Source organism: Anolis carolinensis, unplaced genomic scaffold, assembly GCF_035594765.1.
Source record: "Anolis carolinensis isolate JA03-04 unplaced genomic scaffold, rAnoCar3.1.pri scaffold_10, whole genome shotgun sequence".
Lineage (NCBI taxonomy): Eukaryota > Metazoa > Chordata > Lepidosauria > Squamata > Dactyloidae > Anolis > Anolis carolinensis.
The window spans coordinates 23,245,219-23,262,158 of record NW_026943821.1 but is presented as its reverse complement, the minus strand read 5'-3'; the positions used below and the strand labels follow the sequence as shown (position 1 = coordinate 23,262,158).

The 16,940-nt window shown below is 41.6% G+C and overlaps 1 protein-coding gene across 3 annotated transcripts in view; it reads left to right on the top strand.

Moving 5' to 3' along the window:
• Positions 1-16,940, top strand: part of csmd2 (CUB and Sushi multiple domains 2) — a 632,593-nt gene that overhangs the window by 391,477 nt on the left and 224,176 nt on the right. For all 3 annotated transcript variants that reach the window (XM_062962418.1, XM_062962417.1, XM_062962419.1), the window contains one exon: positions 9,290-9,616. In XM_062962418.1, coding sequence (XP_062818488.1) covers positions 9,290-9,616 — 327 coding nt within the window. The remainder of the gene's footprint in view (positions 1-9,289; positions 9,617-16,940) is intronic.

The window sequence follows — 16,940 nt, the reverse complement described above, 5'->3', positions numbered from 1 at the left end:
TTTCTATGAGCTTTCTTCACTGTCCAGGTTTCACAACCATATGCAAAAATTATAAATAACATGGCATAGAAAGTCCAGACTTAGAGCTTCTCAAAATCCCCACCCGACCCATGAAGGCATGATGGTATGCTTCTTCTTCCAAAAAGATGTCTCCAAGGATTTGGGTTTCCTGGTTCTTGCACTGGGGCTGGGGGAGGGAGGGAGGAGATGGTTCTAACAACCATTTTTGATCAACACTGAGATGGGATCTGGTCACCTAACTCTCGTATAAATATCAGTATCTCCATTCTGTTGAGTCTCTCTAATCACATCTACATTTTCTTCCCATCCTTGCTTCATATTGGGTTATGAGACTTTGGTCTGGGTCCAACTGTCGTACTATACTCTTCTACTCTTTCCAAACTTATCCAATACTTTCTTGAGCAAATGGCTTTCTCTGTGGCATAATATCTCTTTACATCTGATCTCTTTTCAAAGCAGCAGATGAATATTTAACAGACTGGGTATCCTGTGTTGGTTAGACCTTCTCCAGTGATGATGTGGCTGATGTTAGTTGGCATGTTTTAAAGTAATAAGTTAATATTTGGTAGTGTTGGAGCCTTCTGGAAGTATGAGCCTATCTTGAAGAACCTGGGAGTTTAGAACATTGTGCCCTCCTTCCTTCCCTAGACCTCATTGGAGTTCCATATCATGAGGGATTCATTCCATGACCTATATGAATTCATATATGCATCCAGTCCTTCACATTTGTTGGGATTAACAATACAAGATCTCCACAAAAGTGGAAAAACTGCAAATAGGAATCTCTAGGTCCTCCAACACAACATTGAGGGCAACTTCTGGATTGTTCTGGAAGACCCACAACTGTCTGGAGAAGTGTTCTCTCTAGGAATGTCTGGTACAGTTCTGTGGTCAACTTCCAGCAGAAGTTGACCATAGACTTACACTGGAGCACATAGCGATTTTTGTTAATGTGGGATTTGTGTATAGATAGTGTTTAAATGAAATTTGTGTCTTGTTAGTATTGCATACTGATTGCATCATCCAGAGTGTAACATTGTCTGGAAAGAGTTAATTACTGAGAAGCTGTGATGACCTTGATATGTGGCTGGAACTGGGGAGTGTCCAGACACAAGTGTGTGTGTATTACTGATTGCAACAGTTCTGTTCTGTTCTGTTCTGTTCTGCTGTCTGCTGAGAAGTCAAGTCCTGTGTCCATTGTCTGCAAGTCTGTTTGTCTTGCACAGTAAAACTTTGTATATAGTTTTACCATCATCTCTGACGTCTCTTCGTTCTCCATTCCTCTGACTCCATCCAACTACTGCTGCTGCTAATTACTCTGACAATTTTTAGAGAGAATATATTAATCAAAACCATGAATGATCAAATCCACAAAAACAAAATCTACAATGGGGGTGAGGAGTGAGGAATGTAATCTGGAACCTGTTTTGCTTTCGTGATATGAAAAATGTCCACTCGAAACATACCATAAGATTCCATTAGGAAGATCTAGTGATACCTAGAAAAGCATTCTCACTTGGAAATGCCCTGAAACCCTCACAAAAATGTGTGAATGCTTGAGGCCATGGGCATGCTTGGAAGCTACACCAATGCTCTTTATTTCAGACTTTTTCAGACAATGTGCAATGCTTTTATACAGCTGGTAAGGGTTATAAATGGAGCTGGGGGGATAGATGGATGTAGATGGAGTATAGATAAATTCTCTCACAGAGGTTGGAGAGACAATGTGGTGTTGTGATTTGAGTGTAGGATTATGACTCTAAAGATTCAGTAACCTTGGTATTCAACATCAAGTTTGCATGATGTAACTCCAACAGGTCATATTTACCGTATGTTGAAGTGATGTAAGTTTGTGGTGATTTTGTTGGCTTGTGTGAGATTGCATTGGGCTAGCATGCATCAGTTCCAAAATGATTGAAACTTAAAGTTTGACATTTGTCTGGATTGTTGCATTAATAATAATAATAATAATAATAATAATAATAATAATAATAATAATAATAATAATAAAAAATAGAGTAAAATAAATGTAATAGTACCAACAATATTAGAGAAAAATAATAAATGTAATAATACCAATAATAATAGAGAAAAATAATAACTGTACCATATATTTCGAGTATAAGCTGACTCAAATATAAGCCAACCAGGACTCTCACCCGGGTATAAGCCGAGGGGGGCTTTTTCAGTCTTAAAAAAGGGCTGAAAAATTAGGCTTATAATTGAGTATATACAATGATGATGATGATGATGATGATAATAATAACAATAGGAAATTATATGTGGTGTGTCTCCACAGAAGGCAAATGGCTCCAGAGGTTTGGGATTTAAGTCTAAATTTTTAAAATGCTTTTCATGCTGGGGAACTTATTTGTGGAATATGACTTAGCACGTCAGATTGATAACATATAGTTTAGACGATTAGATTTACCATTCCACTGACATTGGAGGCAACAGTCTCTGATGGTTGTCTGTGTGCCATTGACAAAGTTGATGGAGTCCTAAAATGGAACAAAATTGAATTAAGAGAAAAAGAGTGGAGAAAATAAAGTGTTGAGGAGAGGAGGAAAGGGAAGAGAAACAGTGTCCAAATGGAAGGGAAAACTGGATTCGGAAGCATGCAAAAATAGAGGGATGCCTGCAATGAGGAATTTTAATCCCAACCCTTGGACCGCAGCTGTCGAGTTCTGCGTATGTTTAATAGCCATGAAATCAATTCTCTGTTTCGTTTTTTCCCTGGTGTTTCTCTTTATTGTTTCCTTGACCTCTGTCAGGAGAGTCGGTGCAAAATAGCTATGCATGCAGCCTAGTCGGGGGAATGAAGGAGGGCCGGGCTATTTCTCCAGCTGGTCTGTTTTGCAGCAAATAAGTCTGCTTGCTTATTTGAGCTGCCAGCCTCCAGCTTTTCCTTGCGTAGTTTTTGCCTGGAAGATCAGCAAGATATTAAGCTTGGGAATAACTGAATAAAGGGCAACTGCCAGGATCACTGATTTTTCTCAAAATACCCACAATGGGCCATTGCGTTTTAGGGTTCATTTTCAGCTTCCCCACTACGGTTCAAATGGCCTTGTAAAAATACAAAATAGAGTTAGTGTAGGCATGGGCAAACTTGGGCCCTCCAGGTGTTTTGGACTTCAACTCCCACAATTCCTAACAGCCGATAGGCTGTTAGGAATTGTGGGAGTTGAAGTCCAAAACACCTGGAGGGCCGGAGTTCGCCCATGCCTTGGTTAGGAGTTTGAAGTTACTGGCGGCCAATGTAGATGACTGGTATTATCATGATGGGAATGGTATGCTATTATACATGCTTCTCGTTCTGCCTTTCCTACTGTTTGCAGGAATGTGCCTCGTTGGCGTCAAAAATAGCCGATGCGCAATTTACATTACAGTGAGTAAGCATCCCAAATTTAGCAAATGTTGGCACGTAAAAATAGACAATGGTAATCCCAGTTTAATTTTGCTGGTAACTAAAATAAGCACGCTCCTCTTTCCAAACACCAGCGACAGCTGGCGGAGTCCGTATTAACAAGGCAGTGCATCTGTACGGAGCTTCAGTCCAGATTTTTAAAGGCTCTCTCCAAGGTACTGAACCTTAACCGTTCCCAAGTTTTTTCAGTGCCCTTGATAGCCTCTTTAAAGTTGGCACTAAAATCCTTAGCAAGTTCATTGCTACACGGGTACAAGAACTAATAGCCTCTACCTGGAAAGGGGAAATGATTCTTCCAGAGGCCTGAGATGATCCATGCATCCTCCATCCATCCCATCTGCTAGTGCCTTGGCCTCTGGAGGACAGAAGAAAAGGAAATCAAAGCTGCAGGACATCAAGACTGTATGAGAACAGGCAGAGCTATATCCACCACTAATACCACAAGATAGTTTGAAACTAGGCTTGGAATACTTTGAGGAAATGTGCAAAGTAGCCAACCTCATTGGGGGTCAGTTTTTACCAATTTTCAGGTGAGAATTCTCATGAAATTTGGGCAGATGCAATGGAGGGTTACTGTCTGCAAGTGGGCAGATTCCCATAGATTGGTGGTCTACCTATTTGTCTACAGCAGTAGTGTCCAACTTTGGTCCTCCAGGAGTTTTGGACTTCAGCTCCCAGAATTCTTGAGCATTGGACAAGCTGGCAGGGGTTTCTTGAAGGACCAAACACTTGAAGGACCAAAGGTTGGGCACCACTGGTCTACCCATTTGTTTACAATAGTAATGTCCAACCTTTGGTCTTCCAGGTGTTTTGAACTTCATTTTCCAGAATTCTTGAGCATTGGACAAGCTGGCAAGGGCTTCTTGAAGGACCAAACACTTGAAGGACCAACGGTTGGGCACCACTGGTCTACCCATTTGTTTACAATAGTAATGTCCAGCCTTTGGTCCTCCAGGTGTTTTGAACTTCAGCTCCCAGAATTCTGGAGCATTGGACAAGCTGGCAAGGGCTTCTTGAAGGACCAAACACTTGAAGGACCAAAGGTTGGGCAGCACTGGTCTACCCATTTGTTTACAATAGTAATGTCCAACCTTTGGTCTTCCAGGTGTTTTGAACTTCATCTCCCAGAATTCTGGAGCATTGGACAAGCTGGCAAGGGCTTCTTGAAGGACCAAACACTTGAAGGACCAAAGGTTGGGCACCACTGGTCTACCCATTTGTTTACAATAGTAATGTCCAACCTTTGGTCTTCCAGGTGTTTTGAACTTCATTTTCCAGAATTCTTGAGCATTGGACAAGCTGGCAAGGGCTTCTTGAAGGACCAAACACTTGAAGGACCAAAGGTTGGGCAGCACTGGTCTACCCATTTGTTTACAATAGTAATGTCCAACCTTTGGTCTTCCAGGTGTTTTGAACTTCATTTTCCAGAATTCTGGAGCATTGGACAAGCTGGCAAGGGCTTCTTGAAGGACCAAACACTTGAAGGACCAAAGGTTGGGCAGCACTGGTCTACTGAGGAATAAGTCACAGAGCTCTGATGTCCTGAGAAGACCAAACACATGCTCTTCCTTGTTGTTGATGAAGCCTACAATCCCGTTGGCTTTTTAGTTGCCATGTTGTATGGTTGACTCATGTCCAGTTTATGGTCTACTTAGAAGCCTAGATCCCTCCTAGAAACATGATGACAACCAGCTTCAAAATAACATGATGAGAGCTTGGAAGGGCTTTGGAAATATTAGGATCTTAGAGTTGTGGAGTTGGAAGGTACAACAAAGATAATGTTATCTGGCCAATGTAAGGACCCACAAGTAAATAATCCCTGACAGATGGCCATCCAAACTTCTAACCCATCCTCTGTCCTCCTCTCGATCCTCATTGCAAATGGAGAAACAGAAGTCAATATGTGGATTTGTTGATGTCACTGTTGCATTGCCAAAACCTTGTGGGAAAGGGAAATGCTCTTTCAATAAATGCGTGCCCCTCTGTAAGAACCCTCACATTCATCTTCTACACTAATTTTGATAATGCCTCTCCAGTTATTAACTTAATTGCTTTCCGTCAGGCTCGTTTACTCCCAAACTCTTTAAGCAAGCTTCCAGCAAAATATCACAAAAAACATTAATACCATAACCATATAAAACTATTAATATAAAAGCATCTGCCATAATTACGGGAGCCTTTGTGTGGCAGGGAAAAGGGGATTATCAATTGTTTCAATTTGTTTGTCGCCGCTAAATGGGTTCAGCCATTTCCAATCTTGTTCAAACTCTGGCTGAATAAACTTTGTTTAATTTTTATGAACCAGGGTTTTCTTTCGAGAGAACAACTGATGTTGAGAAAGTTGTGGCATCATTTTTGTGATGAGAAAGAGAATTCTACTGGACTAAAAGCTAGGGCTTACAAAAGTTTTACATCAATGCATTTCTTTTTACCCAAACCCTGGGAATAAATGGAATTCTGTTATCGATATACTTTTGGTTTATAGATGATAAATATATAGATAAATAGATAGGTAAAGGGTAAAGGTTTTCCCCTGATATTAAGTCCAGTCATGCCCGACAATGTGGGTTGGTGCTCATCTCAATTTCTAAACCGAAGAGCCGGCATCACCCATAGACACCTCCTAGTTCATGTGGCTGGCATGACTGCATAGAGCACCGTTAACTTCCCACTGTACCTATTGATCTACTCACATTTGCATGTGAGGTTGGCATAAACTGGGTTGCTAGGTTGGCATAAGCTGGGGCTAACAGTGGAAGCTCACCCCGCTCCCTAGATTTGAACTGCCGACCTTTTGGTCAGCAAATACAGAAGCTCAGCATTTTAATCCACTGCACCACCACGGGCTCTATAGATATAGATAGTAGATGATAGATAGATAGATAGATAGATAGATAGATAGATAGATAGATAGATAGAAATATATATTAGGACAGAGTCATTCATTAACTCTTTGTGTCCCACCATACTCCCTTAAAGCTATGGCAACTTCTGGCAAATATTGACCACAGAGTCCCACTGCATGACCTATACATTTCTAAAGAAACTATATTGATCAGATGCACCAATAATCAAATCTGAAAAAAACTAAACTTGCAAACCTTGCAAACAGTTGATCCTGTTGCATTGAAAATGGACTTTGGTCACATAGACAAGTATGGAATGGGGGAAAAATGACCACAAACATTTATTTTATTTATTTTATTTATATTCCGCCCTTCTCACCCCGAAGGGGACTCAGGGCGGATTACAATGCACAAATATATGGCAAACATTCAATGCCATCAGACAAACAACATACAGTATAGACACACACAGAGGCAATTTAATATTTCCGGCTTCATGAGGATATGCTCGATTCCAGCCACAGGGGGAGCTGTTGCTTCACCGTCCACTAGTGACACTGAGTGCTGTACTTCCTCAATCCTTTCCGTGTGCTGCTGGCAGTTTTATAGTGTTGTAAATTAGTTAAAGCACTGAGCTGCTGAACTGCAGACTGAAAGGTCCCAGGTTCAAACCCCGGGAGCGGCAGGAGCGGCCGCTGTTAGCTCCAGCTTCTGCCAACCTAACAGTTTGAAAACATGCCAATGTGAGTAGATCAATAGGTACCGCTACATGCAGTCATGGCAGTGGCCACATGACCTTGGAGGTGTCTATGGACAACTCCGGCTCTTCGGCTTAGAAATAGAGATGAGCACCAACCCCCAGAGTCAGACATGACTGGACTTAATGTCAGGGGAAACCTTTACCTTTTTTAAATTAGTTAAATTAGTCTCCCGCATAAAGCGTACCTAAAATTTCCTAGTTGACAGATGCAACTGTCTTTCCGGCTGCTTAGGTAAACACCAAGCTGGGCTATAATGGTTGGGGGCTTAACCCGACCTGGGCTTTGAACTCACAACCTCTCGGTCAGTAGTGATTTATTGCAGCTGGCTACTAATCAGCTGCACCACAGACCGATTTTCGATAATCAATTTCAAAGCCTTAATTGATTATCTAAAAAATTCACAGAGCCAGATACCATTCAATTTCTTTTAAAAAAGGTGAAATGAAATTGGGGAAAATACTATTTTTTTCCGCTTAGTTCACCACTTAGCCTTATACTGCAGGTTAATAGTCCTTATTCTATTGAATCATTCTTTATCATGCTGGTCACCTATATCTCCTGTTCTTCAAAAATGAAAACGTATTGTAGAAGTTCCCTCTCCGAACGCCTTCCCCTGGGCTTTAAGGGAAGTGAAGCGGGTCAGGCTGTCAGATGGCGGAGGGATTATTGTTCCATGAAAGACAAAACATTGAGACACATCCTCATAGGTATGGGAGGCCCCACACCTGCCCCGACCTGGCCTCTTTCCCACCCATGGGAATGGCTCCTTTGAAGAGGTTTTATTTGTGGGTTTCTTTGGAAAGCAAAGCCATTTCTACTGCATTCAGTAAGGATAGCTGAGGGAGAAAAATAAGGGAGTTTTATTTCCGCCCACAGCATTGTTTGTGCATTTGTTTGTTTTTTTCGATCATGGTTTTAAAACAGAGCTAAATGGCCTTTCCTCTCTCGCCCTCTCCTCTTCCTGCTTTCCTTTGTCATGATGAGAAATCGTAAATTTGCATGCAAGGCTGCACCATAGCAATGATACAGTGAATAATATACTCTGTTTTTTTTTCATCCGAAATGAATTCTCCAAAGTGCAGAATTTTGGCTACAAAATAGGCTTATTTATTAATTTATTGACAGTATTTATATTCCACCCTTCTTTCTCGCCCCGAAGGGGACTTAGGGCAGATCACAATGTACATATACATAGCAAACATCCAATGCCATTAGACATACGACATATATAGACAGACACAGAGGCAATGTAACATTTTCCAGCTTCCGGCTTCGTGAGGTTATGCTCAACAAACACAGAGGCAATTTAACATTTTCCAGCTTCTGGCTTCATGAGGGTATGCTCAATTCTGAACACAGGGGGAGCTGCTGCTTCATCATTCACTGTGACACCAAGTCCTTGATGGAGTACTTCCTCATTCTTCCACATGTTGCTGGACATTTTTATAGTGTTGTATGTTTTCCGGGCTGTATGGCCATGTTCCAGAAGTATTCTCTCCTGACGTTTCGCTCACATCTGTGGCAGGTAACCTCACAACCTCTGAAGCGGTACCTAAATTTCCTACTCAACAGATGCAACTATGTCTCAAGTTGCTTAGGTCAACAACGAGCTAGGCTATGTAATGGTGGGATGCTCAATCCGACCCAGGCTGGCTCAAACTCATGACCGCTCAGTCAGTAGTGATCTATTGCAGCTGGCTCACATCTATGGCAGGCAACCTCACAACCTCTGAGGATGCCTGCCATAGATGTGGGCAAAACATCAGGAGAGAATACTTCTGGAACATGGACATACAGCCCAGAAAACATACCACAACCCTGTGATCCCAGCCATGAAAGCCTTCAACAACAAGTTTTTATGGTGTCGTAAATTAGTTAAATTAGCCTCCCTGCATAAAGCGGTACCTAAATTTCCTACTCAACAGATGAAACTATGTCTCAAGGTGCTTAGGTCAACAACGAGCTAGGCTATTTAATGGTTGGGCACTCAATCCAACCCGGGCTGGCTCGAACTCATGACTGCTCAGTCAGTAGTGATTTATTGCAGCTGGCTACTAACCAGCTGCGCCACAGCCCAGCCTTTAGATAGCTCCTTCAAAGTTCAGACTAAAACTCAGAGTGGGGTCCCCACCCTACTAGCTGTTGCTAGTGAAAACCCCTTGATCTGGAAGCACCCATATCAACGTGCACCGTGACTGATGTCCTTTTTTGTTGTGGTTGTTTTCTCATTGCAGTTTCCTGCTTCTTCAACTTCACCACCCCGTCTGGGATCGTCCTCTCCCCAAACTACCCCGAGGAATATGGGAGCAGCCTCCACTGCGTCTGGTTGATCATCGCAAAGCCCGAAAGCCGCATCCACTTGGCCTTCAACGATTTCGACGTGGAGCCTCAGTTTGACTTCTTGGCCGTCAAAGACGGTGGAACGGCCGAATCGCCCGTCTTGGGAACATTTTCTGGCAGCCAACTCCCATCTTCTCTGACCAGCAGCGGACATGTCGCCAGGCTGGAATTCCAGACGGATCATTCCACCGAGAAACGAGGCTTCAATATTACCTTTACCAGTAAGTAATCCTAATTTGACTGCTTCAGTTTTAATATTATATGGGTCCATACAATTCTTCTTTGTCTTCACATTTAGAGTATTTTCTTCCCACCATTCAGCTGAAAGACTCCCAGGTTGGCTTGCAAATTGTTAATTTGGCATTCCTGTGTTCTCAGGTGAAATAAGGCAAAAGGTATCAAGAAAGAGGGATAGAAATGGGGAAGATGATTAAGGAATACAGAAAAGGGATTCCCCAAAGTACAGTAGAGTCTCACTTATCCAAGCTAAATGGGCCAGCAGAACATTGGATAAGTGAATATCTTGGATAATAAGGAGGGATTAAGGAAAAGCCTATTAAACATCAAATTAGGTTATGATTTTACAAATTAAGCACCAAAACATCATGTTAGACAACAAATTTGATAGAAAAAGTAGTTCAATACGCAGTAATGCTATGTAGTAATTACTGTATTTATGAATTTAGCACCAAAATATCACGATGTTTTGAAAACATTGACTACAAAAATGCTTTGGATAATCCAGAATGTTGGATAAGCGAGTGTTGGATAAGTGAGACTCTACTGTATATGAAAAACTGTCTTATAGTTTATATTATTGGATTATATTTCTGTTTGTAGTGGCCTCTTGCCTCAGCGGCTGTGTGACGAGTTCCAAAGTCCAGCGGATCTTCTGTTCCTCAGATACCCTTGTTGTTCTTATTATAATTCTTGTTGTTGATGCTACTTAGTTTAGTTTTCAAGGCCTGGCAGTATTGATACTCATAATTAGAAAGTGGACCATTTTTTGGTCAACTTAGAGCAGGGGTCCCCAAACTATGGCCCGCGGGTCACATGTGGCCCATTGAAGCCATTTGTCAGAAGAAGCTTAATAACATCACCCAAAAGCAGATTTCCATCACTAAAAATATTACATGACTTTTTAAGTGAGTGCCACAATTACATATGACACTACAAAGCAATTACAGTATCCTAAGTCCAACTTTGGATACTGTATTGCCTAACAAATGCCAGCCATAGCCCATTGATGCATTTGAGGACAGGGATTGCCATCCACGAAAGCACTGCCATCAAGTCAGCATTGGCTTATGGTGAGCTCATGAATGAGAGACCTCCAAGCCACTCCATCTTCAATAGACTTGCTTCGGTCTTGCAAGGTCAAGGCCATGGATTTCTTGATTGAGTCCATTCATCCATAACACAGTCTTTCTCTTGTCCTGTTTCCTTCCGCCCTACCAAGCATTTATTACCTTTGCAGTAAGTCATATCTTCTCATGATGTTGCCAAAGTGTGATAGCCTCAGTTTAGTCATCTTAGCTTCTAGGGAGAGTTTGATTTATTTATTTGATTTATTCTAGGACCCATTCAATTGTCTTTTTCGCTGCTACTACTACAAATCCATTAGTCGTAAAGGTGCCACAAATCTCTTTGCTGTTGCAAAACATCAACACACGAATGCAGGTCCTCCTTTGGAAACAATTTGTGTATAACAAAGTTTCTGTAGATGACATTTTCCTTTCCTTATTACATGCCTTTTCTTAGGCGTTTATAATTGCCTCTATGATTAACTGCTAAAAACTCTTTAAATTCTGTCTACATATCTCATTATCACACTTCTTTAAACTCTCCCCACAAAGTCTTTTGGTAATAACTAAATTTGTAGTTGGTTTAACCTTGTGTGGAATCCTTGATTTTCATCACACACCTGATTGCTTTCCTACTTTGCAAGGTAATGAGTTGGCTGGCTCTGGAAAGGAAGTCTAAAGCAAGGACCCGCGTTTCCTAAGAAAAGGCTGAGCTTGGAAACCATGATTCGATTTTCTTTTTACAATAGAGGAAAATAACACCAAGCAAACAATATATTATCCAGCCTACCCACAGCTCCCTCAAGGGATCCTCGGCAGGAATTGTAGGTATATAGCTACAATTAGGATACACTGCATAGAGTTCAGCCGTGCACACAGACCCACAAGAGCATACAAAACAAATACACGAGAGACAAAGAACCAAGGGCGAGGAGGGAACAATGGAAACAGATATTACGAAAAGGGGACAAGGAAGGACACAAGCTATTTACCAGCTCCTTTTTTCCCAGTGACAGCCAAGCTGCTGAATGTCCTTAGCTGCCACTTCTAGCAGCAACACACCTTGGTACTCCATCCTCTTGAAGCGGAGGCCATAAAAAGTGGCAGCAGAAATAACATCTCCAATTAACAGAGAGCTTAAAACAAGGCGGAACATATGGTGTGTCCAAAGTCCTGCCTCAAAAGAAACATCTTCACTAGACAATCACAATCTGTTGGAAAGAATGAGGTGTTCAATAGGTGAATCTATCACAGGTTGTCTTTTGTTTTGGGGGGTTTTTTGTTGCAATTTGTTCAGAGCAGGTTTGCCTTTGCCTTCTTCTGAAGCTGAGTGTGAGCGACTTCTCCAAGGCCACTCAATGGGCTTCCATGGCTGGTCCTCGTCCATCACCCAAGCCACCCTACCGCACTCGCTTCCATGTAGAAGAATTTATTTATTTTATTTTGTTTACAGTATTTATTAGACATGTCCAAAAAATCATTTTGAATCGTATATCGGAATTATTTCGGATTGTTCTCGCTTTTTGATATGCATTCCGAGACATTGTCTCACAGCGCAACCAGCAATGTAATTCAAACCATTGTTGGCCCATTCTCTAATTGTCTCTTAATGTTTCATTAATTTTTTTCCCCCAAAATTTTTTAAAATATATTTTTTAAAATATTTTTTTAAAATTTTTTTGTTTCTGCCTACCTAGAATGGGAGCTTAGCGCAGCCTAACATGGCTGCCGCTCCCAGGCCAATCAGAAGCTTCCATGATGGATGCAAAGGTGGGGGCTAGGGTTGATGAGGATAGCTCAAGAAATGAGGGCGGGAGAGCCCTGTAAAAGACCCCCCCCACCCCGGGTTCCTTTTTTTTTGGCGATTGGGCATGCGCGTCCACCATTTTAGAAACATTTAGAATCATTACGAATTTTCGGAAATATCCGAAATTTTTGGGTGAAAAAATCAGAAATACTTTCTATATTGAAGTGTCAGCGCCCCCTACTTTAGAAACGAGAATTGAAACATTTTTTTCATCGATCGGACATGCCTAGTATTTATATTCTGCCCTTCTCACCCCGAAGGGGACTCAGAACGGATTACAATGAACACATATATGGCAAAGATTCAATGCCAACAGACAAACAACATATATAGACAGACACAGAGGCATTTGACTTTTTTTTTCCAGATTCACGATTCCGGCCACAGGGGGAGCTGTTGCTTCACTGTCCACTAGTGGCTGTACTTCCTCATTCCTTTCCTTGTGTTTAGCTGGCAGTTTTATGATGTTGTAAATTAGTTAAATTAGCCTCCCGCATAAAGCATACCTAAATTTCCCTAATTGACAGGTGCAACTGTCTTTCGGGGCTGCATAGGTCAACAGCAAGCCAGGCTATTTAATGGTCGGGGGCTTAACCCAACCCGGGCTTCGAACTCATGACCTCTCAGTCAGTAGTGATTTATTGCAGCTAGTTACTAGCCAGCTGCGTCACAGCCCAGCCCTATGCACATATGCAATGAAATCTGTGCAGAAATGTGCATTGATATTTGTATGCACTTCTCAAGAAAATCCCACAATGCTGGACAGAAGAGAAAATGTAGGAAAGTCTCGAAAGCAGTCAAGTTAAAGTCAGGAAAATATACATCTGTCGTTAGGAGAGGAGAACTTCCTGGGACTGTTTCCATAGTCCTAGAGGTTCTTCAAACTTCTTCTTTTTTCTGTACCACTAGGGTGGGATTTCTCTCCAGAATTTTCCAAAGGAACAAATACATATTTTTAAGAACTTATCAATGTTTCTTGCATTGCTTAACTTAAGAAAAATCCAGGCACATTTTCGTTCTGATTTTTTTGACATTTTTAAGAGTCCATGTGGACACTGGAGGGTCCCCAGAAAGGAAAGGTAGCACCCAATGAGCCATAGTTGTTGAACCTCATTTTGAGAGATGCATACCTCAACATGCAATTTAAATATTTCTTATTCTTCCTTCCCACCAAAATGCAGAGCAGCTTGCAACTGTACATGGTGACAGGAACTGCAGATTCATAGCAATCCTACCTTGAGTTTTCATAATGCCTTGGCATGAAATATCATAACAAATATTATGTTAGGGTTAGGGCAGGGGTGTCAAACTAATTTTCATCGAGGGCCAGATCAACTGTATGGTTGCCTTCAAAAGGCCGTTGAATCCATGGACGGAGAATCCATAGATGGAGAATCCATGGATGGAGAATCCATGGATAGAGAATCCATGGATGGAGAACCCATGGATGGAGAATCCATGGAAAGAGAATCCATGGACGGAGAATCCATGGACAGAGAATCCATGCATGGAGAATCCATAGATGATGAACCCATGGATGGAGAATCCATGGATGAACAACCATGGACAGAGAATCCATGGACGGAGAATCCATGGATGGAGAACCCATGGATGAAGAACCCATGGATGGAGAATCCATGGATGAAAAACCATGGACGGAGAATCCATGGACGGAGAATCCATGGACGGAGAATCCATGGATGGAGAACCCATGGATGGAGAATCCATGGATGGAAAACCATGGATGGAGAATCCATGGATACAGAAGGCCAACAATTTAGTTTTTGCCCAGTTTGGCTTCCCTTTTAATGATCCATCATGCAGGCTGTGGATGATGGGAATTGCACCCAACAGTGATTGTGGTTCTGAGATTGGAGGAAGGACATTTTAACATCAGACATCCTATCCACAACCCTTGTATCTGAATCCAAACCTTACTCTCTTGACTAAACATAACAAACTACAGCCTTCCAGATGTTACTGCATCTCAACTCCTTTCAGCTTTAGTCGCGATGTCTAATGTTGAGGAATATAGTAGTTGTAGTCCAGCATCTGGAGGAGGGCCACATAAAATGATGGATTCAACCCATGGACCTTGAGTTTGACACTCAAGGTCAAACTCAAGGTTTGGGGATCAACAACTGTTTGGAAACTTACTGCTTTCTTTGAGAACATTTACCTGCAGCTGTGAAAAAAATCATGAAACCCTGATTAAGTTCCACCAAGAATCCTCCTTGAATGACACCTCCTCCCTTTGAGTGCTTACAGATGTTCCATCAGAACTTTGAGGCATGGAGCAAAATAGACCAAGAATTATTTTGAGATCCTCCTAAATCCGAGCCCTTTGTCACCCAAGCGACTGCCAGCTTCCCATGGCAACTGGCTCTTGTGCGCTTTCCTATAATTTTCCGAGTCACACGAGTACGATGGCTTGGCAGGAGTGATGAACGGCCTTTGTTATAACAGTGGTTAACAGCTCTGTAAAATTAATAGTATTTCTGGCTGGTGACTACAAACCAGCTATTATTAAAAATAATTTGCCGTACTGGATTAAGGGACAGGTTCATCAAAGTCAGCTAACCTGTGGGGTCTCCTTTTTATGTTTCTTTTCTTTTTCGCCCGGGGACTTAATACCTGGTGTTTAAGAGTGTTGATTTAGAATTTGTTCATTAGATTAAGAGATGAAGGTTATTCAGGGTCACAACATGGCTGCGTCGTCCAGCCGATCTGAGCATTAGTTAGAAATTCAAACAATTTTGGAGACTGTAAGGCGCAAAGAAATATTGTGTGCCTCTTTGGGCAACGTCTCCAAAAGGATTCATGCTCTTGGGACCCCTAAGTTCTGTGAGTCTGTGGCTGGATCTACACTGCGATATAATGCAGGTTCAGAATGCAGATTAACAGTATTGAACTAGATTATATAAATCTACAGTTAATCTGCATACTGAAACTGCATTATATCACAGTGTAGATCTAGTCTACGTCACTAACAATGCCATCCGTGGCATGTTTAAAAGCACAAATAGGCCAAATTATGTAAAATATGTGAAGTGTAATAAACAAGTTGAAGTCTACTTGTGATGGACCTGTGATATAAGCAAGAAAAATTTGGCTAACAGTCCTCTTCATGAATTTGCTAAGTCCTCCAGGATAAATGTATGGTAGCTTCCAACAGAAGTGTGTTGTAGAATCATCTGGAGGATATAGAAAAATTCTAAGGGTAAAAGTAAAGGTTTCCCCTGACGTTAAGTCCAGTCGTGTCCGACTCTGGGGGTTGGTGCTCATCTCCATTTCTAAGCCAAAGAGCCGGCGTTGTCCATAGACACCTCCAAGGTCATGTGGCTATTGGTATGACTGCATGGAGCACCGTTACCTTCCCACCAGAGCAGTACCTATTGATCTACTCACATGTTTTCAAACTGCTAGGTTGGCAGAAGCTGGGGCTAATAGCGGGAGTTCACCCCGCTCCCTGGATTAAAACCACAGACCTTTTGGTCAGCAAGTTCAGCAGCTCAGCATTGTAATCCGCTGCGCCACTGGGGGCTCTTAGAAAAGTTCTAGAGAAGACATATTCTCCGATACGTTGGGGTGTTGTGAGCCCTTAGCGGTTGACAATAAATGGCATAAAATGTGCTGGAATAAAACTATGAAAATGCTCTTGAAGCTGCTCCCAAAATCAACTGGGAAGTGTTGTTCTTTATACAAGAAAGAGCTTTTACTCTTTCTCACAATTTCATTTTTGAAATGTGACTTCATGACTACCTCATTCTCCAAAGAAACAACTTATTGCAAGGTAACTGTGCTACTGTTAACATTTTTTTTAAAAAAAAATTACGAACTCTGGTTTTCTTTTCCCCTTCTCTTGTTCTCTGAGATGGATTTTTGTAAGCGGTCTTCATCTATTATAGATGTTTTATTTGTAATTGAATATGGAATTTGTTTCCAGGTGCTATTTAAGGTTGTGCTGCCTTTCCTCGGCAAGCACCTTTGTGCTTGCTGAGGAAAGTAAATTGTGTAATTATTTTTTTTTTTTAAATGATACATGGATAGTGTAGTAGGATCCATTTTTTTTGAGACTCACCCTATCTTTGACCTGGACCTACAAAGAGCTATTCTCCCTGTATCTTTCAGTTCCATGTTGGGGATGTTTTGGAACTGGCAAAACTACTACTGAAGTCACGATCAAAAGTGCTATCGCTCAATGCTGTGCAAACCTGGGGGTTGTAGTTTGGTGAGATATCAGCACTCCTTAAAGACTTTGTAAAACTACAACTCCTGTAATCCCATTGCACTGAGCCATAGCAGTAAGAAATACGATATATTGTCTATATAAAGGCTATATGATATATGCAGAGGCAAAGCTATGTTAGGCAAAAGTTTACTATTTTCTGGCTTATGGTCCCTACATAGGAAGCCCTACTGGCCAACTTGTTA